The following is a 26,611-nucleotide window of genomic DNA, read 5'->3' on the forward strand; positions in this document are numbered from 1 at the left end:
GGAAAAACATTACTGAAATGGAGACCAAAGAACATAAAGAAAAAGTTGATTCTCTAAAAAAAAGGCTGATTCTTTGAAAAAATAAAAGAGTAAGAAACTCCTACCTAACTTCACCCAAAGAAGTAGGGTTCCAAGTCTCCAGTTAACAAAACAAGAGATGAAAAGGGAAATATCACAAGTGATATACTGTAGAAATAAGGAAATACTTTGAAAACCTATTCTCAAGTGGATGATCTAGGAGAGATGGATAAAATTCTAGGGAAAGAACACTACTGATCTCATTCCCTGAAGCAAATATTGCATTCACTGCAAAATTAGACACAAAACAAAAAGAGAATTTTAAACCAATGTCTGATGTATATTAATGCAAAAAATCTCAATAAAATGCTCATAAGCCAAAAGCTGGAAACTGGTGGCGCACACCTGTAATCCTAGCTACTTCATTCAAGAGGCCAAGATGTCAGTTTAAAGCTAGCCCAGGCAGATTAAGTCCATAAGACTCTTATCTCCCATTAACCAGCAAAAAAGCCAGAAGTGAAGATATGGCTCCAGTCTTCAGTAACAACAAAAAAGCAGCCAAAGTATAAGATCCTGAATTCACAAACTTAAGTACTAGCACATATACATACATACATACATACACACACACACACACACACACACACACACACACACACACACACACACACACACAGACCTGTTGAGAATGTGGGCTGAAAATAATCTCTAGTAGGCAAATCAACTAATGCAGCCATTCTGGAAATCAGCATAGAGGCTCCTCAAAAAACAAACTATTGGACATATACCCAACGTATAAGTCAATATACAAGGAAAAAAACCTACCTAATCGTGCTTTCTGATAGCACTGTTCACAAATCTAAATAGTAGACTCGGTTAAGGTACCATTTTGGAAAAACATGAAATGAAGTCAGAAGACCAAACAGTAAAAAATGTATCATTGATCAGGTACCAGTGGCTCACACCTGCCATCCTAGCTACTCAGGAGGCTGAGATCTGAGGATCACAGTTCAAAAGTCTACATGAGACTCATCTCCAACAAGCCACCAAAAGCCAGAAGTAGAACTGTTGCTCAAGAGGTACAGTGTTAAATCTGTGCGGACCAAAAAACAACAACAACAACAACAACGCTCAAGGACAGAGCCCAGACCCTGAGTGCAAAACCCAGTACCAGAACCAAAAAAAGGTAATGGTGGGGGTGGGGTCAATCATGGGGCTGGAAATCAGGGCCTGGGCGATGTCTCTGATCTCTTTTTGCTTAAGGCTACCACTCTAGCACTTTGTGACACATCTCCATTTCTGGTGTTTCAAGCGGTCAGGTGGAGATGATACTCACAGGGACTTTTCTGCCTGGGCTAGCTTTGAACCACAATCCTCAGATATCAACATCCTAAGTAGCTAGGATTACAGGTGTGATTCATCCGCTGGTGCCCAACTTCCTGACATTTTTACTAGACATATTATTATATGTTAGAGTGCCCATTCAATTCATTCATATATTCACTCATTCATTCATTCATTTTTCTGGGGCTAAGAAATGAGCTTAGGGCCTGGCAAATACAAAACAGGCATTCTGCCACTGAGCTGGATCCCCAGCCTAAAAATGACCTCTTAATAGAATATGCACACTAAATTATTTAGAGGTGATAAAGCATATTGGTACATTACTCTCAAAATGATTTAAGGCAGGAAAGAAGGCTCTTTCCACTAGTCCTGCAATTTGTATCAGTCTGAAAGCATTTCAAAATGAAAATGAAAACCAAGTATTTTTAATAAACTTAGTACTAAACACAATATATACACATCCACACACAGAAATCTTCCCACTGAACAGCATCAAACAGTAAGGAAAAGAAAATTTGAACTTCTGCACTAGAAAAACTTAACCTGCTACAATAACAGTAATAAAAAAACTTCATATAGAAGTTAAAAATGTTTAAAAGCTGGGGTATAATTTAGTAAAGGAGTACTTGACTAGCATGCTCAAGGCTCTGATTTCAATCTCTATGCCATAAAACAACAACAAAAGCAAATCATGAATTTTGTAAAATGTAAGCACCAAATTAAGAACATAATTTCATGCAAAAAAAAAAAAAAAAACAGAAAAAGGGGCTGGGGATATGGCCTAGTGGCAAGAGTGCCTGCCTCATATACATGAGGCCCTGGGTTCAATTCCCCAGCACCACATATACAGAAAATGGCCAGAAGTGGCGCTGTGGCTCAAGTGGCAGAGTGCTAGCCTTGAGCAAAAAGAAGCCAGGGACAGTGCTCAGGCCCTGAGTCCAAGCCCCAGGACTGGCAAAAAAAAAAAAAAAAAAAAAAAAAAACAGAAAAAGTATCAATTGAAATTTATTTATTGTATAGAAAGTTATAAACTGTGGAGAGTTCAAGGAGAATAATGATAAATGTCCTTATGATTCAGGAAACACTTTTTTCATAGTACCATGTCAGATTGTCTCTGAATAGTGACTTATTTTACGCTTTAATACTTTTCTTCACATACTTTATATAAGAACACTTCAGTTGTATTATTCGGTGTGACTAAGATTTTAACAAATCCTGTGAGATTTCTATCAACTAGTTACAAGTTCTATTCAGTCTTCAATGATTAACGTTCATGATTAAAGTTTTATGATAACCTTTTTGTTTAAAAAGATGGCTGTTGGGGGCTGGGGATATAGCCTAGTGGCAAGAGTGCCTGCCTCAGATACACGAGGCCCTAGGTTCAATTCCCCAGCACCACATATACAGAAAACCGCCAGAAATGGCGCTGTGGCTCAAGTGGCAGAGTGCTAGCCTTGAGCGGGAAGAAGCCAGGGGCAGTGCTCAGGCCCTGAGTCCAAGGCCCAGGACTGGCAAAAAAAAAAAAAAGATGGCTGTTGGGGGAAGAGTGCTTGCCTTGTATACATGAGGCCCTCGGTTCGATTCCTCAGCACCACATATACAGAAAATGGCCAGAAGGGGCGCTGTGGCTCAAGTGGCAGAGTGCTAGCCTTGAGCAAAAAAGAAGCCAGGGACAATGCTCAGGCCCTGAGTTCACATCCTAGGACTGGCAAAAAATAAAAATAAATAAAATAAAAAGATGGCTGTTTTGAACCTTTATGTATAGATATAACTTTGTTTGATGATGAAAGAAAAACCCTGAACTGTGTCAAAACAGAAAAATAATGTCTATTGGAAGGATGTTTTGTTTTAGTATGAGTTACCATTGCTGTATTGTAAAGATGGATATTTAGTATTCAGTTGGTTTTCAATTTTTAAAAATCATTAAAATTTTGAAAAAATTTTGTATAAAACACTTTTAAGAAATAAAGTTACATTAGCATAAACAAATAAACATGCCAGGGCAATTAACATATATGAAAACCATCTAAAAGCATTTTTAATGGTAGCACACAGAGCACTTAACGTGAAATATGGTTAGGAGCAATTTTACACGCTGCTAATGTAGTGTGAGTTGGCAACTGCATCGAGAGGGCAATTTCACACAATACAATGAAGCTTCCAAAATATTTTTCACACCCTTTACACAGATTCAAATGGTGTAAAGTACATGCCAGACACCTAACTAGACCATCCAATAATAAGGCACCGCTAGCCAGTGACTCATGCAAGTAATCAACAAGCTTAACAATATAAAGGAGGCCAGCCTGAACTGCAAAACACTAGCCATAGTAATAATAATAATAATAATAACAGGTCCCTTCATCACTAGTTTTTTTATATCTAGTAACACTATATAGTCTGTCCAAGCATACACAAAAAATACAGCAGAAATATCTTTATCTCCCACACAAAAATTATGTTTAGGGCCAGGCACTGGATGGGTCACACCTAGCAACTTTGGAAGCTGATATCTAAGGATCTCTTTCTTCAGAGCCAACCCAGAAAAGTCAGTGAGACTCTTATCTCCGATAAACTACTCAGAAAAAAGCTGGAAGTGGTGCTATTACTCAAATAGTAGAGCACTAGCCTTGAGCACAAAGATTAGGGAGATCACCAGGCTCTGAGTTTAAGCTCCAGGACTGGGGAAAAAAAAAGAAAATACTACACAAACATATAAATGTATGTTTAGAATTAATAAATTACATAGTATTATAACTCAGTAGTACAGCATATGCCTGTCTACCATGAGCAAGGCCCTAGGTTTGATGCCAGTGGCACAGAGAGAGAAAAAAGTAAGCAAAATAATATAAACAGTATGATCTAAACCTATATAGAGGCAAAAATACACCAAAGAAAATCTACAAGTATCTCAATGGAAGCTTTACAACAGTTTTTGTCAGCCAGGTACTGGTGGCTCACATCTGTATTTCTAGCTACTCAGGAGGATGAGATCCGTGGTTCAAAGCCAGCCCTCTCACCCCCCCACCCCCCCATCCCCCCCCACCAATGTCTGTGAGACTCATCTCCAGTGATGCACCAAAAAATCTGGAAGTGGGACTACGGCTCAAATAGTAGGGCCTTAGCCTTAAGCAAAATTAGTTGAGTACAATGCTCAGTGCCCTTAATTAAGCCACAGGATGAGAACAAAAAGACAAAGAAAGGAGTTGGAGGTGTGGCTCAGTTGGCAGAGCACTAGCCAATCAGTGAGTGTTCTGTACTGAGTTGAGTCCTTGTACCAGACAAAAAAAAGGAAAAGGAAAGGAAGAGAGGGAGGGAAAGTTTTGTCTTATTCTTATACCTCTCTGCAATTTCAAATGTTTTAATAATTTTTAAATATAAAAGTTTTAATATGAAAATATCTGAAATCTCAAAATTGACTACAATGAGTCTTCCAAGATGGAACCTTTACCTTCATTTAAGTATTACCATATTTATAGCCACATGCATAAAAGAAAACCTTCTAAGGAAGTAGACAGTGGAACAATGATGTAGGTGTACTAACTGCTGGCCCTGAATTCAAGCATCCTCCTCCCTCAACTTCACCTGTACCTGGGTGTACAAGTGGGCACCACTGCACTCAGGTAAGTATTTTGTTTTTTAATTTAAAGGACAAAGCAAAATCAATTTTTACATACAACTTTGAGAGAAAATTTTTCTGGCACAGAATTTGGGGGGAGGGGAAGAGTTCTGGGACTTGATCTTAGGTCCCAGGGCCTGGGCCCTGTCCCTGAGTTTTTTTTCACTCGTGGCTAGGACTCTACCATTGTGAGCCACAGTGCCACTTCCAGTTTCCTAGTGGTTAAATGGAGATGGATCTCAACAGACTTTCCTGCCTGGGCTGGCATGGAACCGTGATTCTCATATCTCAGCTGCCTGAGCAGCTAGGATTACAGGTGTGAGCTACCGGCCCCCTAGTGGCCCTGAGCTTGTAGCACTCTCACCTGAGCCACAACACCTTTTCTGGCTTGTTTGATAGTTTATTAGAGATTAAAAGTCTCATAGGCCTTCCTTCTCAGGCAGGCCTCAAGCCATGATCTTCAGATCTCTGCTTTCTAAGTAGCATGAGCTACCAGCACCTGGCTCAGAATTATTTTTTTAAGAAAGAATGCATCAGGGGCTGGGAATATGGCCTAGTGGTAAAGTACTCGCCTCGTATACATGAAGCCCTCCCTGGGTTCGATTCCTCAGCACCACATATAAAGAAAGAAAGCATCCTATCATAATGAATGTATGACAGCTAATGATTAACTGAAATCAATAAAACTCTGGCACTCAAAAAAGCAAAAATGGTCACTAATTCCTTTTGGGGGGGCAGGGGCTAGGAGGCATTAACTTAGGGCCCCATACTTGGCTAGATGTGCTTTATAGTTGAGCCAGGCCTCCAGCCCAAGGACGGTCATTTTTAAGCACAAATGTGTAATGATTAAAATATCCTATAAAGGGCTGGGGATATGGCCTAGTGGCAAGAGCGCTTGCCTCGTATACATGAGGCCCTGGGTTCGATTCCCCAGCACCACATATACAGAAAACGGCCAGAAGTGGCGCTGTGGCTTAAGTGGCAGAGTGCTAGCCTTGAGCAAAAGGAAGCCAGGGACAGTGCTCAGGCCCTGAGTCCAAGCCCCAGGACTGGCCAAAAAAAAATAAAATAAAATAAAATATTCTATAAATATTAAAATAAAACCTACCTACATTAAAATAAAAATGACACAATTTTATGAGTTTTATAATCCCATGACCTTAGTAACATTTTAATAACTGCATTGTAGGATTGTAATTCTATTTTCCCCCAAATCTCTTTGGAATTTTTAAGCTTAGAAGTTGTTATTTTTTAAGCCTCTATTTTCCATCTCCTAATTTCAAAACAAAAAACCTGATATCCAAACAATAATAAAATAATATCCACCATACCTTATTGTAACGATCATGTGGAACAGACTGTAAAACGATTGGTTCCATTGTAGAAACATTGGCAAATTGTACCTCTGGAATATACAGGGCACAAACCACATGAGCCCAACCTAAAAATAAATAAATAAATATAAATAGGTAGGCAGGCAGATAGGTAGGCATTTTTATCAAAAATAAAGTTAATATTTCTGGAAAAGAGCTTTTGAAGATGACTATTTAAGCAAATAAACTACAAAGACAGTCTCGAAAGTTCTGCACAATAGCCAAACCACTGTTAAGAACAGGGGTTGCTAATCTGTTCTCCTTTCTCCAGCACTATATATAACAATATAAACAAAAGCAAGTGACTCTCCCTAACTTTGCCCAAGCTGGCATTGAACTGGAAATCCACTTGCCTCCATCTTCCTGAGTAGTTACATGCCCAGATGCCACTTCTTTATGAAGGCAAAATAAACTCAGATCAACACTACTTTTGGAAACCACTTTAAACAGTTTTAGTGGAATGACTCAGTGGTAGTGCACTTACAAAACTCTGAGTTCTATCCTCAGACCTGGGATGAATGGATGAATGGATGGATGGATGGATGATGGATGGATGGATGGATGGATGGATGGATGGATGGATGGATGGATGGATTGATTTAATCAGTTTGTTCTTAAAATGTTTTTAGGGCTGTGGGTATAATGGTAAAACACTTGCCATGCAAGGAGATGTAACTTAGAGCTGGGGATATAACTTAACAGATTATTTGCCTAAAATACTCTGGTGGTCCTGGGTTCAATCCCTAGCACTTCACAAACAAACAAAAAAGCTGGTTGCTGGTGGCTCACACCTATAATCCTAACTACTCAGGAGACTGAGATCTGAGAAAAGTGGTTCAGGGCCAGCCCAGGTCAAGAAAGTCCCTGAGACTCTTATCTCTAATAAACTATTCAGAAAATGCCAGATGTAGGGGCTGGGAATGTGGCTTAGTGATAGAGTGCTTGCCTAGCATGAATAAAGCCCTGGGTTCAATTCCTCAGTACCACATAAAAAGAAAAAGCTGGAGGCAGCACTATAGCCCAAAGTGGTAGAGTGCTAGCCTTGAGCAAAAAGAAATTCAGGGACAGTGCCCAGGCCCTGAGTTCAAGCCCCAGAACTGGCCAAAAAGAAAGAAAGAAAACACTGGAAGTGGCACTGTGGCTCCAATGGTAGAAGAGAAGCAGCTGAGGGACAGCCCTAAGGTACTAAGTTCAAGCCCCAGCACCAGCAAAAAAGTTTTACCATTTTTAATCTTATGTCAATAATTTTATAGTATTGATAGTATTTTAAATGTTATAGTAACTCCATTTTTAAGAACTAATGAAATAGTGAAAAGTTACTATAATATTGGTAATCAGCTGGAAATACAGTTCAAATAGTACAGCAGCTGCCTATACAGCACAAGTCCCAGAGTTCAAACCCTAGTACAGAAAAGAGAAGGAAACAGTAAACTCCTCACTCCATTACAGCTGTACTACTGAAGGACTAAAAGCCAGGATTGAGAACTGAAAGTACAGAGGCCACCAAGGCCACTCCTGGGCTTTGGGCAGCCCACACTCTAAAATCTACCATAGTACTAAACTACAGGTATCCTGTAAATACCAAGAGCAAAAAAGTAGCAAGCTGGTCACAAAAACGTTCTGCAATTTGTTAATCAGAATTTCCAAAACACCAAAATACCAAACACATCTGAGATAAGACCTCATGAATAAACAGGCAGAAACAAGAAAATCAAAACAAATCTGCATTTCAGAGTTATCACATAAAGCTTTTTAAATAAGTAAAGGTTGCCTATGTAACTTGTGGCAGAGATGGCAGGGGAAAATGGGGGAGAGGGAAGGAAAGAGTAACACTGTCCAAATGAAGAAATGTACTCAATGCCTAACTTATGAAATGGTAGCCCTCTGTATAACACTTTAATAATAACAATAAAATTGTATTTTAAAAAAAAATAAGTAAAGGTGAGGCTAGGAATATGGCCTAGTGGTAGAGTGCTTGCCTCGTACATATGAAGCCCTGGGTTCAATTCCTCAGCACCACATATACAGAAAAGGCCAGAGGTGGCGCTGTGGCTCAAGTGGTAGAGTGCAAGCCTTGAGCAAAAAGAAGCCAGGGACAGTGCTCAGGCCCTGAGTTCAAGCCCCAGGACTGGCAAAAAAAAAAAAAAAAAAAGTAAAGGTTTTAAAACAAATATACTTATTGTGAAAAAATATGTATAAAGCAAAATTAAAAACTACTTCTAAAATGTGAAAACTATAAACAGCAAATCTAGAAGGAAAATAAGAAGCTAGGAAATCAATGAAAGGAGATTAACAATGTTTTGAATATAGATGAAAATGAATTAATAGGCAACAAAATAGGTCAGAAGAAAATACCTATATAGTAGAATGAAATAGTTATGAAAAATACAAAAATGGGATGAGATATGAAAATGATAATCCTAATATACATGCAAAAATATGAGAATATGACATGAAAACAAATGGTACGCAGGTACTGGTGGCTCATGCCTATAATCCTAGCTACTCAGGAGGCTGAGATCTGAGGACTGAAGTTCAGGGCTAGTTAGGACAGGAAAGTCCATGAGACTCAGCTCCAGTTATCATCAGGAAACCAGAGTGGCGCTGTGGCTCAAAGTGGTATAGCGATCGCTACCTTTGAGCCAAAGAGCTGGGGAACAGCACCCAAGCCCCAAGTACCAGCCCCACGACTGACAAAAAAATTGTAATACCTAAAAACTTTTCTAGTACAAGTCAGCAAGCTGCTGAGTATAGAATTACTAAAACTCAAGAGTAAATAAAAGTAAATCTATACCAACCACAATAAAAACTTGTAGAAATACAAACAAAATAGATAAACAACCAAACAGCAAATTATCAAGCAACTACATAAAGCCAGAAAATACTTTGACACAAACTATAAGAATACAAGGAAAAAAAGAATACAAGAGAATTTTCTTCAGATAATAAAAAAACATGTTGCCAAAAGCTGTGAGTTGAAGAAAAAAATAATACTTTTAGCGGGTATTGACCATATAAGATAGTAATGCCTTATTTCATTTAAAAATAACTGCTTGTGTTAAAAAGTAAAATATTAAACTGTAACCTCTCTGTACATCAGTTTGATAATAAAAATTTGAGAAAAAAAAGTAAAATATTAGGTAATAGAGTTCTTAGAAAGTGACAACCCACTGATTTCTACCGATGAGCAGTGAGTACCTTCCCTCATTTTGACCTTGACAACCCATAGAGATCTTAATGACATGTAATCTATTTAAGTCATTACAGACATTTTCACACAGCTCCCATTTCCTCTGCCATTCTCACTTCTTGCCAAGTACTTCCAGTTGCTAAGTACAGATTTGACACTCAATGAGGGGATAAAGTGTAGAAACTATGATCGGAGTTTGTTTTGAGAAGTAATTTTGAATGCCTGATTTTTATGAATCTGATTTTATGAAACTTTTATTAATACATAGGAATAAGTCCTATGGAGTTGATTAGGTGGTCATCAGTAATATACATTACACTAAATTCTAAGGAAATACAATTACCTTCATTTTTTAAAAAGGTAAAAATATTGCTTGCTAGTGCCTTTAGCCATATATAGACTGGACTCATTAAACTATTTAAAAAAAAAAAGATTGGAGATTTGGCAATGTAGCTCAATGACAGTGTTTGCCTAACATGTGCAACGCCCTTGGCTTGAGCCTCAGTGTCACCAAAATCAAAAAGGGAGGGAGCATAAAAGTATAAATGTATGTAGGAAGAGCTGGTGGCTCCTAGCTACTCAGGAGACTGAGTTCTCAGGTTCAAAGCCAGCTCAGGCAGGGAAGTCTGAGACTTTCATCTCCAATTAACCACAAACAAAAACAAAAACAAAAACACCAGCAATGGAGCTCAAGTGTACTAACGTTGAATAAAATAGATAAGCGATCAATCCCTGAACCTGAATTCAAGCCTCAGTACTGGTATGCATGCATGAATGCATTCACATGCACGCACATACACACATATACTATACATTTACATATAGTATATATATATATGTAAAACATATATACAGTACCAACAAAACAATGCAGAAGGCAACTCCAAGAGAATATAAACTTTTTTTTAATTAAGCAAGAATTCACAAAGCCTATCTTAACAGAACTCACACCGGAAAACAAGAAAGGTTTTCAATAACCCAGAGAACACTGAATTTAAAAACAGGAAATGTTTTCCATCTTTACCTTCCCTTGACCTATACATGCCTTAGGTTGAAGACAGAAGCTACTTCCCTGGTCTCTGATTTCAGAAGGAAGAGGAAAAAGGTAGGTGAAAAGAATTGTCTCCATCTCTATTCTAAAGAGTCAGACTGAGACAATGTGTCTTCCTCCTTCTCAAAACACACTTGGAACAGGTAAGTGGCACTCAAATCACTATAAAGCATATAACATACAGAGCCTGGAAGCAAAGATTACAGCTGAGACATACAATAGATTGTCAAACCCCAGCACCACATATATAGAAAACGGCCAGAAGCGGCGCTGTGGCTCAAGTGGCAGAGTGCTAGCCTTGAGCGGGAAGAAGCCAGGGACAGTGCTCAGGCCCTGAGTCCAAGGCCCAGGACTGGCAAAAAAAAAAAAAAAAAAAAAAGAATTGTATTTCTTTGTTTACCAGAGTTTACTGGAATTGTAATCACTAACCATAATGCTTCTGTTTGTCTGCTTGCTTGCTTTGCCTAACTTGCCTGACCATCTACGTGTGGTACATGTGATTTTTGCCTTTAAAAACCCAACCCTGGGCTGGGAATATGGCCTAGTGGCAAGAGTGCTTGCCTCATGTACGTGAAGCCCTGGGTTCGATTCCCCAGCACCACATAAACAGAAAACAGCCAAAAGTGGCGCTGTGGCTCAAGTGGCAGAGTGCTAGCCTTGAGCAAAGAGAAGCCAGGGACAGTGCTCAGGCCCTGAGTCCAAGGCCCAGGACTGGCAAAAAACAACAACAACAAAAAAAAAACCACAACCCTACTGAGGCCCAGTGCTGTTCTTCACTATCCAGTGGTGGCAATCAGATGCTGTGCACAGCTAAATAAAAGACTCCTAGCCTGAAAAAAAAAAAAAAAAAAAAATAGATTGTCAAAAGCCTAGAAGAAAAACCTAAGGAGAACGATTTCCCCAGAAACTGGTACTTCTAAAACAGCTAAGTGTGCATAGGTATGCCTAACGTAGGACTAATCCCAGAAATGACTTGAAATACTAAACCTCCATCTTTGGTTGGAATGTAGGTATAGTGCAAGCAGAAAATGAGGGCAAGAGCAAGGAAGAAATGAAAGAATACCCACACATATCTTTTTTTTTTCAGTTTCATATTTCAAGTTGTTTTATTTCCGTGAGAATTTTCTTTAGGGAAACTTGACTTCTGATACAGACATTAGGTGTGGTCCTCCCTATACCCAAACATATCTACAAACACCATCAGAGGCGTTCCTGGTTTTGTTCTTTCTCTCACTGTATCTGGCAAGTGATATTCAAGGAAATCTTTGTCAAAACAATAAATGAAGACAAAGAAGGATACACAGGCTTCAACAATCATATATAACAAAGAACATTGAAGTCTTCTTAAAAAATATTTTAATAGCCTTATAGCTGGGACTAATTGTCTGTATTCCTAGGTACTCAGAGGCTAAAAACTGAAAGATCACATTTTGAAGTCAGTTCCAGAAGGAAAGTATGTGAAACTCCATCTCCAAATAACTAGCAAAAAGCAGAGCTAAAGGCATTGTTCAAATGGTAGAATGAGAGCTAAACAAGCAAGACAAGCAAGTTAAGGCACTGACTTCAAACAAAAAACACAAACAGCTGTAAGGGTTTGCGGATATGCTCAGTGATAGAGCACTTGCCAACCTTGTGCAAGGCCCTGGGTTCAATCCTCAGCACCACAAGGCAGGGTTGGCATGGTAAAGGCTTTGGCATAAAGCAAGCAGCAAAACTAAACCTGACTGGGAGGAAGAAAAAGAAATTGAGCAACCCTGAAAAAAAAACTGAATAAAATTATCTAGTCTGAAGACCTTTGGCTAAAAAACAAAACCATGCCTAAACAATCAGTAGGACATAATCAGAACAATCTGTAGGACACAATCCAGAAGTAAAGGAACAGTAACAAAAAGCAGAGAGAAAATATGAAAAAAACAATGGCCCACAATTTTCAAAACATATTAAAAGCCAAGGAAATTGATAAAATCTTGAAAACAATGAAAGAAGCTACTTATTGCACACAAGGGATATTTAGTAGTTTCAAATTTTCAATGGTTTGACTCACAATTTTCAGCTTTGCAATGGCGAGACAGTAATACGTATTCAGTAAGAATTAGACTTGAAAATTCAAAATTGTGAGCTTCTATCAGGCTAGCAATAAAAAACCATACTCTCCCAGAAGCTACAGCACTCCAGTAAGCAATGGAGACATGAGGGTAAACAGACAGTTCTCAAGCCATTACACTCAACAGTTTAAGTCTAGCAATGTATTTTCTGTTTAAGTTACAGTCACATGCGATATAAAACATTTCAAAAGATAAACTACCTACACAACTATGGTCCCATAAGACTGTTAGGCAGGGAAATATTTCCTACGGCATAGTAATGTCATAGTAATCAAAATGTTCCAGTACAATGCATGGTGAAACTGTTGTGGTGAAGCGGACCTAAGAAAACTTACTATGCTGCCAGTTGTATGGAACATGTAAAACAATGTTTACTACATAATACTTGATAGTGTTAATAAAATTATATTATTTTAAAGTGTATTTGCACATATTAAAAGAAACATTGGGGCTGGGATATATGTCAGTAGTTGAGTGTTTACCTAATTAGGCATGGGGTCCAGGTTCAATCACTAGCACCACTTGTTTTAAAAAGCTAACTGTAGGGCTGGGAATATGGCCTAGTGGCAAGAGTGCTTGCCTCACATACATGAAGCCCTGGGTTCAATTCCCCAGCACCACATATATAGAAAACGGCCAGAAGTGGCGCTGTGGCTCAAGTGGCAGAGTGCTAGCCTTGAGCAAAAAGAAGTTAGGACAGTGCTCAGGCCCTAAGTCCAAGGCCCAGGACTGGCAAAAAAAAAAAAAAAAAAAAACTAACTGTAGTCCTAGCACCAGGTGTAGTCTAAGCACCAGTAGCTCACACCTATAATCTTAGCTACTCAGGAGGCTGAGATCTAAGGACCACAGTTCGGCTGGGAGTATGGTCTAGTGGCAAGAGGGCTTGCCTCATATACATGAAGCCCTAGGTTCGATTCCTCAGCACCACATATATAGAAAATGGCCAGAAGTGGCGCTGTGGCTCAAGTGGCAGAGTGCTAGCCTTGAGCAAAAGGGAGCCAGGGACAGTGCTCAGGCCCTGAGTCCAAGGCCCAGGACTGGCAAAGGGGGAAAAAAAAAATCTAAGGACCACAGTTCAAAGCTAGATCACAGAAAAGTTCATGAGACCCTTAGCTCCCTTAAGCACCAGAAAAGCCAAAAGTTTAGTTATGGCTCAAAGATGCAGAGCACTAACCTTGACAAAAACCTCAGGGACAGCACCTACGCCCTTAGTTCAAGCCCCAGGACCAGCAAAAAACACACAAAAGACAGCTAATTATAGCCCAGGAGCTGGTGGCTCATGCCTATAATCCTAATTACTCAGGATGCTAAGGATCAAGATTCAAAATCAGCCAAAAAGAAATTACTCCTTTTATCTGACTTATAGAATTATAACCCCTCTACAACTCAGTTATAATAACTATTTTTAAAGTTAAAATTTTTTATATTTATTTATTTACTGCCAATCCTGGGCCTTGGACTCAGGGCCTGAGCACTGTCCCTGGCTTCTTTTTGCTCAAGGCTAGCACTCTGCAGCTTGAGCCACAGCACCACTTCTGGCTGTTTTCTATGTATGTGGTGCTAAGGAATCGTGCCCAGGGCTTCATGTATACAAGGCAGGCACTCGTGCCACTAGACTATATTCCCAGCCCGTTAAAGTTAATTTTAAAAAAGAAACTCAAAGCCATTCCAAGAAGAAAAAGTTCATGAGACTCTTATCTCCAATCAATCAACAAAAAGACACTGCTTGCAACTATACTGATGATAGCTCCACCATTTCTGTTATTATTGAGTTCATTTGCAGTGCTGAGGATTAAGCATAGGGCCTTAGGCTTGTCAGGCAACAACTCTTTCTCTATTACATTCCTTCCCAAAGAGTAAGTTTCTGAGTTAACTTTTTCAGCTGGGTAAAAAGGGATGAATGTGGGGCTGGGGATATAGCCTAGTGGCAAGAGTGCCTGCCTCGGATACATGAGGCCCTAGGTTCGATTCCCCAGCACCACATATACAGAAAAAACGGCCAGAAGCGGCGCTGTGGCTCAAGTGGCAGAGTGCTAGCCTTGAGCAAAAAAAAAGAAGCCAGGGACAGTGCTCAGGCCCTGAGTCCAAGGCCCAGGACTGGCCAAAAAAAAAAAAAAAAGGATGAATGTTGAAGTCAGGGTCTCAACTTTGTTAGGCTACTGTTATATAGCTGGGAAATGCTTCCAACCATATTTAAAGTCTCACTTCCCTCCTGGGCATATATGAGCTAAGGTCTGCCTACTTTTAGGCTTCCCTTTGTCCTCCTGAGATCACAGGTGCCCAACACTACATCCAACTTATCTTCTACAGAGCCAGATTCTCAAAGATAGTTCCACCTGGGTTAGCCAGTTCCACCTGGGTGAGCCACAATCCTCCCAATCTGGGCCTCCTATGTATCTTAGGATGAAAATATGCACCATTATGGGTTGAAAAGAGGGTCTACTGGTTCTACCAGCCACAAGGGGGCCAGTTTTCAGGGTGATAAGACAAACCAAATCTTGAAGAGAGAATAAGAAAACCTTTATCAAATTAGAAGATGTCCTTTTGCAACTGAGGCTATTCTGGAAAGGTTTGAAAGTTTTCAATTCCCTTCACATGGCCTGGTGAAAGGATAGCTGAAGTTTCCAGAGGATTCATAAACTGACACGCCATTCCTCCAGAGCAGTCATATGCTGACTTCCCTTCTGTGCTGGTTTTGTAGACATTGGGTGCCACAGTTTAAGTGTTCCTGCAAAGTTCCTATGTTGGAAACATGCCCCACAGCAACTGTGTTAAGAGTTGGGTGACTCATGCTGCTATGCAGGAGGTCAGTTATGGCCGGTGTAGGTTCTGGTAAGGGCAGGTGTCCTGATTCCTTTCCTGCACATGCCTGCTCTCTTCCCTTCCACCCTCCACCATGACACACAGCACGGCAAAAGGGAAACTTCCTTCCATGAGCCAAATAAACTTCTATTGCATAGAGAGAGACAGGGTCTAAAAAACTTTCCTGCACAGGCAAGCCTCAAACCATAATCCTCCTTTCTCAAGTCCTTCAAGAAGTTAAGACTAGGGGCTGGGGATATGGCCTAGTGGCAAGAGTGCCTGCCTCATATACATGAGGCCCTGGGTTCGATTCCCCAGCACCACATATACAGAAAATGGCCAGAAGCGGCGCTGTGGCTCAAGTGGCAGAGTGCTAGCCTTGAGCAAAAAGAAACCAGGGACAGTGCTCAGGCCCAGAGTCCAAGCCCCAGGACTGACCAAAAAAAAAAAAAAAAAAAAGAAGTTAAGACTACTGGAGAAAGCAACTGGCATGTGCTTTACTTTTGAACAAAAAGTTTTTAAAAATGAATAAAACTTAAAAATTTTTAAATACAGAACAAAGCTTATAGAATAAGGAAAGAAATGTTCTTCTCTGAGTATGATGGTATCATTCACTGAAAATATTTTGGAACAGATAGTGTTTTAAGCTAAGATTATTACAAAACAGTCAAAAGGTTACAAAAAATTTTTAAGTTTTTTATAAAGGACAGAATAGCATAAAGAAAACCACAGAACAACAGTTGCCCAGGGGATGAAAGTGAGAATTGACAAACAAGACTCGGGGCACAGGGGCTGGGAATTTGGCTTAGCAGTAGAGTACTTGCCTTCAACGCATGAAGCCCTGAGTTGATTCCTCAGTACCACATAAACAGAAAAAAAAAACAGAAGTTGCACTGTGGCTCAAGCGGTAGAGTGCTAGCCTTAAGCAAAAAGCCAAGGACAGTGCTCAGGCCCTGAGTTCAAGCTCCTGGACTGGCCAAAAAAAAAAAAAAAAAGACCCTCAGGGCACCAGTCGCTCAGGCCTATAATCTTAATTTCTCAGGGAGCTGATACCTGAGGATGGTAGTTCAAAGCCAGCCCAGACAAAAAAATCCATGAGACTCTTATCTCCAATTAGCCAGCAAAAAGCTAGTGAAATAGAGTGGGGGTTCGCTACAAGGAAACGCCGCCTCCCCCCCAAGGGAGGGGATTCCTGGTTCCCCCAAGAGTCCACCACACAGTCTCCAGCTACAAGACAACAAAAAGACAGATTTATTGGGGAAGTAAAAAGGGAACAAAAAGTGAACCCACTGGCCTTGGGAGCCGAAACTGCCGACCACGTGTGCAGGATCAGGGCCCAGACTCGGGAGCTGGGACGGCCCGCACGTGTGCAGTCCAGACTCGGGAGCTGAAACCATGCAAAACTGTGCAGCCCAGACTCGGGAGCTGGGACCGCGTGTCCGTGTGGCCTTCCAGCCTGGTTATAAGGCAAACCTCACAGACAAGCTTGTCACACGCAGGTGACCAATGAAGATACAACACTTACAGAGCATGCTAGGCCGCACGCAGGTGGCCAATAGAGTTAGTCTGTCTCATAATATCCTATTTGAACTAACCTATCATATCTATTTGAACTAACCAATCATTCTATGCCTACTCAAAGCAGGTTCCCTTGAAGCTCCCAGGCCTCAGGTGGTCAATCTACATAATTTATCATAATAAAGAGGAGGACACAGGTTCCCTTGAAGCTCCCGGGCCTCAGGTAGTCAATCTACATAACTTAACATAGTAAAGGGGAGCTTCCCTGAATAGGGTGGGGGAGGGCTTAGTGGAGATGGAGTTGGCTTCTGCTCTTATCTGAGCTGGAGTCAACCTGAAGTCCCTCCACAGTTAATGATGGCATTGGGCAGATCTGGCCTCCCTATTACAGCTAGAAGTGAAGGTATAGTTCAAGTGGCAGAGTGCCAGACCTGAACAACAACAACAACAAAGCTGAAGGAGAACACCCAGTTCAATTTCTAGTACCAACAGCAAACACACACACACACACACACCACCACCACCACCACCACCACCACCACCACCAAAAGAGAACCCCACAAACTGGTAGAAAATCTTTGCCAGGTATTCAACAAATAAAGGATTAATATCCAAACTCTACAAAGAATTCAAAAACTAAGTAACAGGAGAATAATTAAAAGTGAACAGTTAGTGAACTGAACAGTTCTCACAAGAAGAAATACAAATGGCTGATACAAGTTCAACATACTTAGACAAAGGAAATGCAAATCAGAACCACATTAAAATTCCATCTCATTCCAGTCAGAAAGGCATCCATCAAGAAAACAAACAACAAATACTAGGAAGAATTGGGGAGGGGACTACCCTTCAAGCACTGTTATGGAAATGTAAACGAGTACAACTATGGAAATCAGTATGAAGTTTTCTTAAAAGACTAAATCAATTTACCAGGAAGACACCTACAATGTTTACTGTAGCACTATTCACAATGGCCAATGATATAGAATCAGCCGACATGCCCAACATTAGATAAATGAGTAAAGACATGATACAGACACATACACACACACACAGGGAATGTTATGTAGCCATAAAGAAGAAAGCTGGAAGTGAAGCTGTGACTCAAGTGGTAGAAAGCTAGCCTTGAGTAAATGAAGCTCAGGGAGAGCACCAAGGAGGCCCTGAGTCCAAGCCAAGATGAGTACCAAAAAAAAAAAAAAAAAAAAAAGGTTTTGGATTTGGGAGCATTTAAGATGAAAGACTTTTCTGATTGGAAATGCTCAAACTAGTGCACAAAAATCCGCAAGGAAGAACACAAGCCAGGAGCAGTAGGCAAGGCCTAGGCACTTGGAATACTGAGGCAGAAGGATCTGGCCCGAGTGGAGTACACAGTGAGAGACTGTCTCAAAAAACAAAAAGTAAAACCATAAGATTTCAATTGTAAGTATGGAGATAATTCCGCAAATAAAAAATATTTAAGTCTACCCACAAAGGAGAGAAACTATTTTAACTATAGTCTAAGAACTCAAGAGGCTGATCTTCTTAGGTTTGAGGCCAGCCTGAGCTACATAGTAAAACTTGTCTCAAATTAATTAAATAAATTTCATTATTGTTAATACTGACCAGTAAGTAAACAACTCCATTTGATAAAATCAATATCAACTACGCTGACATGATGGTACACATCATGGGAAGGAGAGGTCAGAAGAGCACAAGTTTGAGGCCAATTTAGACTACATAGCAAGATCTTGTTTCAAGTCAAATCAATCGATCAATCAATCAAGTCCATTACTCCTTTCTCCTTTATTTTCTTTTTTGCCTTTTCTGGGGATTGAACTCAGAGCCTCACGATTTCAGCTTTTGCCACTCAAGACTAGTACTCTATCACTTGAGCCGCTCCTCCACTTCTGGCTTTTTGCTGGTTAATTAGAGATACATCACATATTTGTCTGCCCACACTGGCTCCAAAATGCCTCAGATCTCAGCTTCCTGAGTTCCTAGGATTACAGGTATGAGCCAACAGCTCCCAATCGTTACCGTTACTATGAGTATAAACACTGCTGAACTTGATTAAAAAATATGAACTACCAAAAACTTTTTAATGCTTTACCACATCAATTGTCAGTACTTTTTGTTTCAAATATCTCAGTACTTACCCCCATTATCTGTTCTTTTTAAAGCTCCATCTTTATGGGGACACAGTTCACATCTCTATTTAAAAAAAGGGGGGAGGGAAGAAAATGAAATTTTTTCAGATTACCAAAAGCACAATATATTCCCTCAAGCTACAAAATTAATAAAAATATGGAAATAGCATCTGCACTAATCGCAACAAAAATATTCTAGAACATCACTCACAAAATGACTTCTCAATGACAAGGGATCTTCCTCATTGCATCAGATATGCGACTTCTTTAAAAGTGCACTTTAACTGTTAAAATCCTGCCACAATTCTTTCGAGTTTTGCATTAATTAAAAAAAAAAAAACTTAATATTGAGTGGGTGCCTGCAGACCCATATACTTTAGAGGTAGAAGCAGGAGGCTTAACTGGCCCCAAGAGGTTGAGACCAGGCTAGAAAACACATAAAAACCCTTATCTAAAAAGGAAAAGATGTAGTGCCAGTGGCTCATGCCTGTAATCCTAGCTACTAAGACAGGTGAGATCTGAGGATTGCAGTTGGAAGCCAGCCTAGGCTCAATCACCCCCCACCAAAAAAAAAAAAACCTCAGAAGAGAAACTGTGGCTCAAGTAATAGAGCACAATAGCTAAAGGACATTATTCATGGCCTGAGTTCAAGCTCTGAAGACCAGCACAAAAAATAAAATAAACAATTATATAAAAGAAGAAAAAAAGGGGCTGGGAATGTGGCTTAGCGATAGAGTGCTTGTCTTGTATGCATGAAGCCCTGGGTTCAATTCCTCAGCACCACATAAACAGAAAAGGCCAGAGTGGCTCTGTGGCTCAAGAGGTACAGTGCTAGGCCTTGAACAAAATAAGAAGCCAGGGACAGTGCTCAGGCCCTGAGTCCCAAGTCCCAGGACTGGCACAAGAAAAAAGACTAAGTTACAGTTAGAAGAATCTGGGATGGGACTCTGTATGCTATAGTTAAGCAATCCAAATGTAGTAGTTTCACAAGGCAGGTTGTAGCTGCATTTGTCAGTTATAAGTCACTGGTAATCAGGTGTTGGTGGCTTGTGCCTATAATTCTACCTTCTCACAAGAATGAGATCTGAGGACTAAAGTTCAGGGTCAACCCAGAGAGAAAAGTATTCATGGTTCTGGTTCTATCTCTAATTATCCAAAAAAAAAAAAAAAATGCTGGACTAGAGATGTGGATCGAGTGGTAGAATATCAGCCAAGAAAAGGGCTGAGGACATAAGTTCTAGCTCCAGTACCATCACACACACATATAAAAAAAATTGCTACACTAATTTTTACTTTAATAAGAGACTATACTAGAGAAACAAGTAGATCCTGTGAAAGGGAATCCAGACTACAATATATACTTATACTACAAATATTTATGTATTTATTTATTTAACACAATTTTTCAAGGGAAGAAAGCTTAATTGAAATGCCCAACCCAAGTAACAAGTAAAAGCTATACAAAGGTTCTCTGTGTTCTTTCTTTTTTCCTTCAGTGCTAGGATTAAACCCAGGGGTTACACATACTAGGCAAGTGCTCTACCACTGAGCTATCTTCCTAGAGGAGCTCTTTCTTTTCTAAACCATTAGGGAAGAATGAAACTACTTTTTTCCATCTTTGTAATTTTATTATCTTTTTGGCATCAATTTCCAAACATACTTTACTAAACCCAGTTTACCGAAATACTGACCATTAGGAAGCTCTGGCTATGTAATAAACCAGTCAATTTCCAGGAGTTTACACAGACTGTGACCACTGTATTAGAAAAAAAAAACAAAATAATAACTGCAAATATGTGGTAGAATAAGAAGTGTAGGGGTTGGGAATATGGCCTAGTGGCAAGAGTGCACAACTTGTATACATGAAGCCCTAGATTCGACTCCTCAGCACCACATATATTGAGAACGGCCAGCAGGGCACTGTGGCTCAAGTGGCAGAGTGCTAGCCTTGAGCAAAAAGAAGCCAGGGACAGTGCTCAGGCCCTGAGTTCAAGGCCCAGGACTGGCCAAAAAAATAATAATAAAAGTGTAAATTAAAAGTTTAAGTCTGATCTTGCTCATGCTACATATAAGATATAATTTTGGATTATTTTATAAGTGCGTGTAATTTCTAATTTTTTATTAGCACACATTTGTTGTACAAGGGCGATTTCATTGTAATATTCCCATACACACAATGTATCTTTATCACTCACTCTATCACTCTACCTTACCCTATTCCCTCTCTTCTTGTACTTCAACAGGTTTCCCTGTTCTATTTTCATACATGCAAACAAACTACTCTGGCCCTATTTATCTTCATTCACTTTCTTTCTTAGCCCTTGCCCCTCCTCCAGAACCATCCTCTAACAGCCTGTTTTCAAGTGTGTGCATCACAAAATAAAAACATATAGTTGACCTTTGTCCCAGTTCCTGACAGAGCGCTCTTAAGACTCTTGGAGGGGCTGGGAATGTGGCTTAGTGGCAGAGTGCTTGCCTAGTATGCATGAAGCCTTGGGTTCAAGTCCCCATTATCACATAAACAGAAAAAGTCAGAAGTGGCACTGTGGCTCAAGTGGTAGAATCCTAAAGCAAAAACAGCTCAGGGACAGTGCCCAGGCCTTGAGTTCAAGCCCCAGGGCTGGCTAAAAAAAAAAAAAAAGACTATTGGAATTTCTGAAATAACTGGATCACACCTGGGATTATGCTAATGAGGTGACTTAAAGCAAGTGCCCCCAGACAGCTTCAGAATGGGATGGGTCAATAGACAACCAAATGATTACCCAGTTGGAATTTTTGGCCCCATCTCAACCTGCAGATTAGGAAGCTGATTAATTTACATTCTTTCCCCCTCCCCCCTTGAAATCGAGTTGGATGTTTTGTTTGGGCACTGGGGTTGAACTGGAGACCTGAATACTGTTAGCTTTTTCTGCTCAAGGCTAATGCTCTACCCTCTGAACCACAGTTCTACTTCCAATTTTTAGTAGTTAACTGGAGATGAGAGGATATAATTTCCTGCTCAGGATGGCTTTCACGTGAGTAACTAAAAATACAAACATGAGTCACTAAGACAGTTTAAATAAGGTGTGCTGAGTACGGGGATTGATGAACATACCAAATGGAGGGAGAAGAGCACTACACAAAGTCGGAAGCTCCTGCACACAGGACCCTTTTGGACCTAGTACTATGATTTTTTTTAATATGCTTTTGAGATGGAGGGAAGCAAGGGTATAGATATGTTATCTAAGATGGTCTCAAATTTCTTCATTCAAATGAGTTGCCTATCTGTAAAGGAGAGTCATCTGATTCCAGTTGTAGGACTCTGGGAATATAGGCAAGCACTTGACTTTATTTTCACCTCTGCATCTGGCTGTTCACCTATCACATAATTTCCCTTATTTATAATAAGCCAACATATGCTAGTCAAGTGTTTCACTACGTTCTGTAAATTCTTCTGCAAATTATGGAACCAAGAGGGAGTTCTGAGCATCTCCAACTTATAGCCAGTCAATGAAAACTATAAAGTCCAGACTTATCAACAGGCATCAGCAGATGAAACAGTCTTAGGGGACTGAGATTTACTGTACACGATCTGATGCATTCCAAGCAGTTATTTCAAAAGTGAACTGACTTTTGAGCCATGCTCCCGGTCAAGCTTGTTAATACTTAATTGGAGATAAAAGAGTCTCAAAACTTTTCTGTCCAGTCTGACTTCAGAGATCTCTCAAGTCTTAATCTCCTGAGTAGCCTCAATTACAGGTGTGAGCATTCAGATAGAAGAGTTTAGGCTTTTATTTAGGTACTAATGATCAAACCCAGGGCCTTGTGAATGCTAGATGCATATTCTGCCGCTGAACTCTACCTGTAACCCCGTTTCTTTAAGCAAAATTTGTAGTCTTCTAATATCAACATTACATTTAAAGCCCTAGGCGAACTTTCTTGGGCGTGGCCACGTGGCTACTGTATATGTTCTTGATACATTGTATATTGTATATATGTCTACCCTGACCTAGAGAAGAGATAGAAAAACAGGACGTAAGATATCACAAGAAATGTACACACTGCCCTACTATGTAACTGTACCCTTTTTGCACAACGCCTTGTCAAAAAAAATGTGTTCAATTAATAAACAAACAAATTTAAAAAAAAAATTGTAGTCTTGACAAGGGATTCCAAGGCCAACCAGGTAAGCCCAATACCTTGTTCTATCAACTGGCAAGCAAGCTATCAAACTATCAGAATCACATTAAAAGGATTTATGAGCTAGGTGCCTGTAATCTAACTACTGAGGAGGCTGAGATCTGAGGATCACAGTTCAAAGCCAGGCCAGGCAAGAAAGTCAGTGAGACTCTTTTCTAGAACAATACTCAGACAAGGCCAAAAGTGGCGCTGCGGCTCAACTGGTAGAGCAGTCTTGAGCACAAAAAAACCTCAGGATTCAGGCCCTGAGTTAAGCCCTAAAACCAGCAAAAAAAAAGACATACAAGCTAATTAATCTTCAGCCAACAGGAAAGAGGTGAAATTATTTAGGTCAACAGAGATTAATGGCAATAGACTGAAACATACTAAACATTCCTACATCCATGATAAAATAAACTACCACTTTTAAAATGATAAGCTTGTAAGATAACCCCTTAACATAGATAGTAACTATAAATTCTGGACAAAATGCAAATAGCAGCTACCTGAATACAACAGAGGGGTGACATGAAGTAAAAACCTGAAAGGATCAGCTTAAGAGTCCAAAAGTTTTTAGAACTTTTAGCCTGATGACATGCCAGTCAGTCATAGTGACTCTTGGAGTCCTATTATCTAAGAACCAGTAGAAAAAGTTTGGATTAACCTTACTATAACTATAAAGTAAGATTTGAATCCCAAAAAGTAAAGAATAAAGAAAAGGCTACACATCTTTTTTTTTTTTTTTGGGGGGGGGGAGGGAGCTTGAACTCTAAGCACTGTCCCTGGCTTCTTTTTGCTCAAAGCTAACACTCTACCACTTGAGCCACAGTGCCACTTCTGGCTTTTTCTATATATATTGATGCTGAGGAATTGAACCCAGGTCTTCATGTATACAAAGCAGGCACCCTACCACTAGGCCATATTCCCTGCCCCAAGCTCCACACCTTTATGCATACAATCCATCTAAATCTTCTGACCTTTTTTGGACCAAACACAGGGCAAGCTAGTACCATGAAAAACAAAAGAAAGCAAGTAAGATTTAAGCAGGTATTCAAACTATACAAAAGGTAGTGTGAATCCAACCTAATCAAGTACCTAATTAAAATACTTTATTCAAAGGGATATTAGGAGATGATCCAAGTTAACTGACCTACTTATAGCCAAAGGTGTCAGCATTCTCAAACGATGATAAATGTCAACCCCATTGAATTTAGCAGATAAGGGTTTTTAAACAGATATAATAACTAAAATCTATGGAACCTAACAATAAAGATGTACCTACAATAAATGAAATAAGAAATCTCAATGAAGAAAACAAAAACTATAGTAAAGAAAAATATGGTGAGCTGAGGATACAGCTCAATAACAAAACACCCTGTACTTTTATGAGTCCTTGAGGTTTGCTCTCCAGAGAAAAAAGGAGAGGGAAGAGAAGGAAGAGAGAAAGGAGAAAAAGAAGGGAAAAAACAGTTCAAGAACTGAATAAAGCAATATGTGAAGTGAAAGTTTTATTGGACAAAAAAGAACAAAGCTGACACACAAAAAAAAGTCAGTGAACTTGCAGCTCAATAAATATAGTATCTAATTTGAAAGAAAAAAATCCACCAGCGCTACCACCCTCAACTGGTGAAAAAGGTGTGGGCAACTCTTACCAGAGAGTCAAATATGCACAAATAAAGGCCTGGAAAATAAGAGAGTCAAAGAGAAAAGAGAGGAGTATTAAGCCAGGAAAAAAATTTAGAATACGGCCAAATTTTTCAATTTGAAATTAATACAAATTTACAAATTCAGGAAGCTCAGCAACCCAAGCACTTGGGAGCCAGAGGCAGGAGAGTGAGCTTCATTTAGGCCAGCCTACATAGCTACAGCTCCCAGGCCCTGAGTTCAAGCCCCAGAACTGGTTTAAAAAAAAAAAAAAGAATTAATTAAAATAAAATATGGGTGGAAAATACAAATCAAAAAACTGAGCAAACTTCCTAGAGCTGTTACCTTAAACCGCCTGCTGCCAGGCCCAGTGGTTCATGCCTGTAATCCTAGCTACTGAGGTGGCTGAGATCTGATGATTCAATTGGAAATAAGATCTATTGGTTCAAGGCCAGTCTTGGCCATCAAAGTCTCTTTAGACTCTGTTGTCCAATTAAACACCAAAGAGCTGGAAGTGGAGCTGTGGCTCAAGTGGTAAAGTTCAAGCCTTGAACTTTTTTACAAAACTAAGGGACAAGTACACAGTACCTAGTACCAGCAGTTAGATTTTTTTTTTTTACAAAAATGCTTGCAGCAAAGCAAGAACAAAGGTAGGAATCTAAAAGCCAAATGAAAGTGATAAAACATACAATGGAGCACAATGGCTGAAAACATGGCCAATTATGTAAAGGATGAAAAACAAAAGAAAATATCTTTAAAGTGCTGAAAAAGTACTGTCAACAGAGGATGATGAACAGGTAAGATTACTTAAGCTTTTCAGATACTAAGAAAGCAGACAGAATTCACAGCAGAATGACATTACAAAAGGGAAATAATACTAGAAAGTTTCAGGAAAGAAAAAGAGCAACACATGGTCAATATCTGGGTAACAATATAACTTTCTTAGAATTATACAATTATTGAAAACAGGAAACAACAGTATTTTCTTCCAGCTTCTATAATCCATATAGATCTAACATATCTCACAATAATCTAATTGACAAAGGGTAAAAGTGATAGACTTCAGTAACATGATTTGTACACTTTATAGTGATAAAGTATTAACATTAAGTGGTATACTATACAAAGACTAAAAAACAAAACCAAAATTGTTAGAGCTGTGTGCAAAAAAATTAGCTTGGATCCCCCTTCCTAACAGAGTACATAAAAATAAACTCAAAATGAATCACTGATCTAAACATGAGCTAAAACTGCAAAATTCTTGGGGTAAAAAAAAAGGAGTAAAAACTCACATCTAGTCACATCATCAAGAATAAAGACAATGAAAGATAGATATATTGGAATTTACCAAAGTTCTTTTATGCTACCAGTAGTAACATCTTGAAAGTAAGACAATCTCCAGAATGGAAAACTTACAATCATGTCACCAGATATGTACTCAGAACTTGTATCTAAAATAGATAAAAATGTTCTTCACTCATAGCTGAAAGATATGCAACCCAACTAAAAACTGGGTGCTGGTAGCTCACGCCTGCATTTCTAGCTACTCAGGAGGCTGAGACCTACGAATGCAGTTCAAAGCCAGCTTAGGCAGAAAAATCCAGAAAACTCTATCTCCAATTAACCAGGAAAAAAACTGGACTGGATATAAGGCCCAAGT

General features: G+C 39.5%; 1 protein-coding gene across 16 annotated transcripts in view; it reads right to left on the reverse strand.

Moving 5' to 3' along the window:
* The window catches only part of Mllt10 (MLLT10 histone lysine methyltransferase DOT1L cofactor), a 134,759-nt gene that overhangs the window by 83,437 nt on the left and 24,711 nt on the right, over positions 1-26,611 (reverse strand). For 13 of the 16 annotated variants that reach the window (XM_048367863.1, XM_048367861.1, XM_048367862.1 and 10 more), the window contains 2 exons: positions 19,159-19,213; positions 6,313-6,422 (listed from right to left, as the gene is read on the reverse strand). In XM_048367863.1, the coding sequence (XP_048223820.1) occupies positions 6,313-6,422; positions 19,159-19,213 (165 nt within the window). The remainder of the gene's footprint in view (positions 1-6,312; positions 6,423-19,158; positions 19,214-26,611) is intronic. The other 3 variants (XM_048367869.1, XM_048367870.1, XM_048367867.1) reach the window with 2 other exon arrangements.

The sequence above is a fragment of the Perognathus longimembris genome, chromosome 18 (genome assembly GCF_023159225.1).
Source record: "Perognathus longimembris pacificus isolate PPM17 chromosome 18, ASM2315922v1, whole genome shotgun sequence".
Classification (NCBI taxonomy): Eukaryota; Metazoa; Chordata; class Mammalia; order Rodentia; family Heteromyidae; genus Perognathus; species Perognathus longimembris.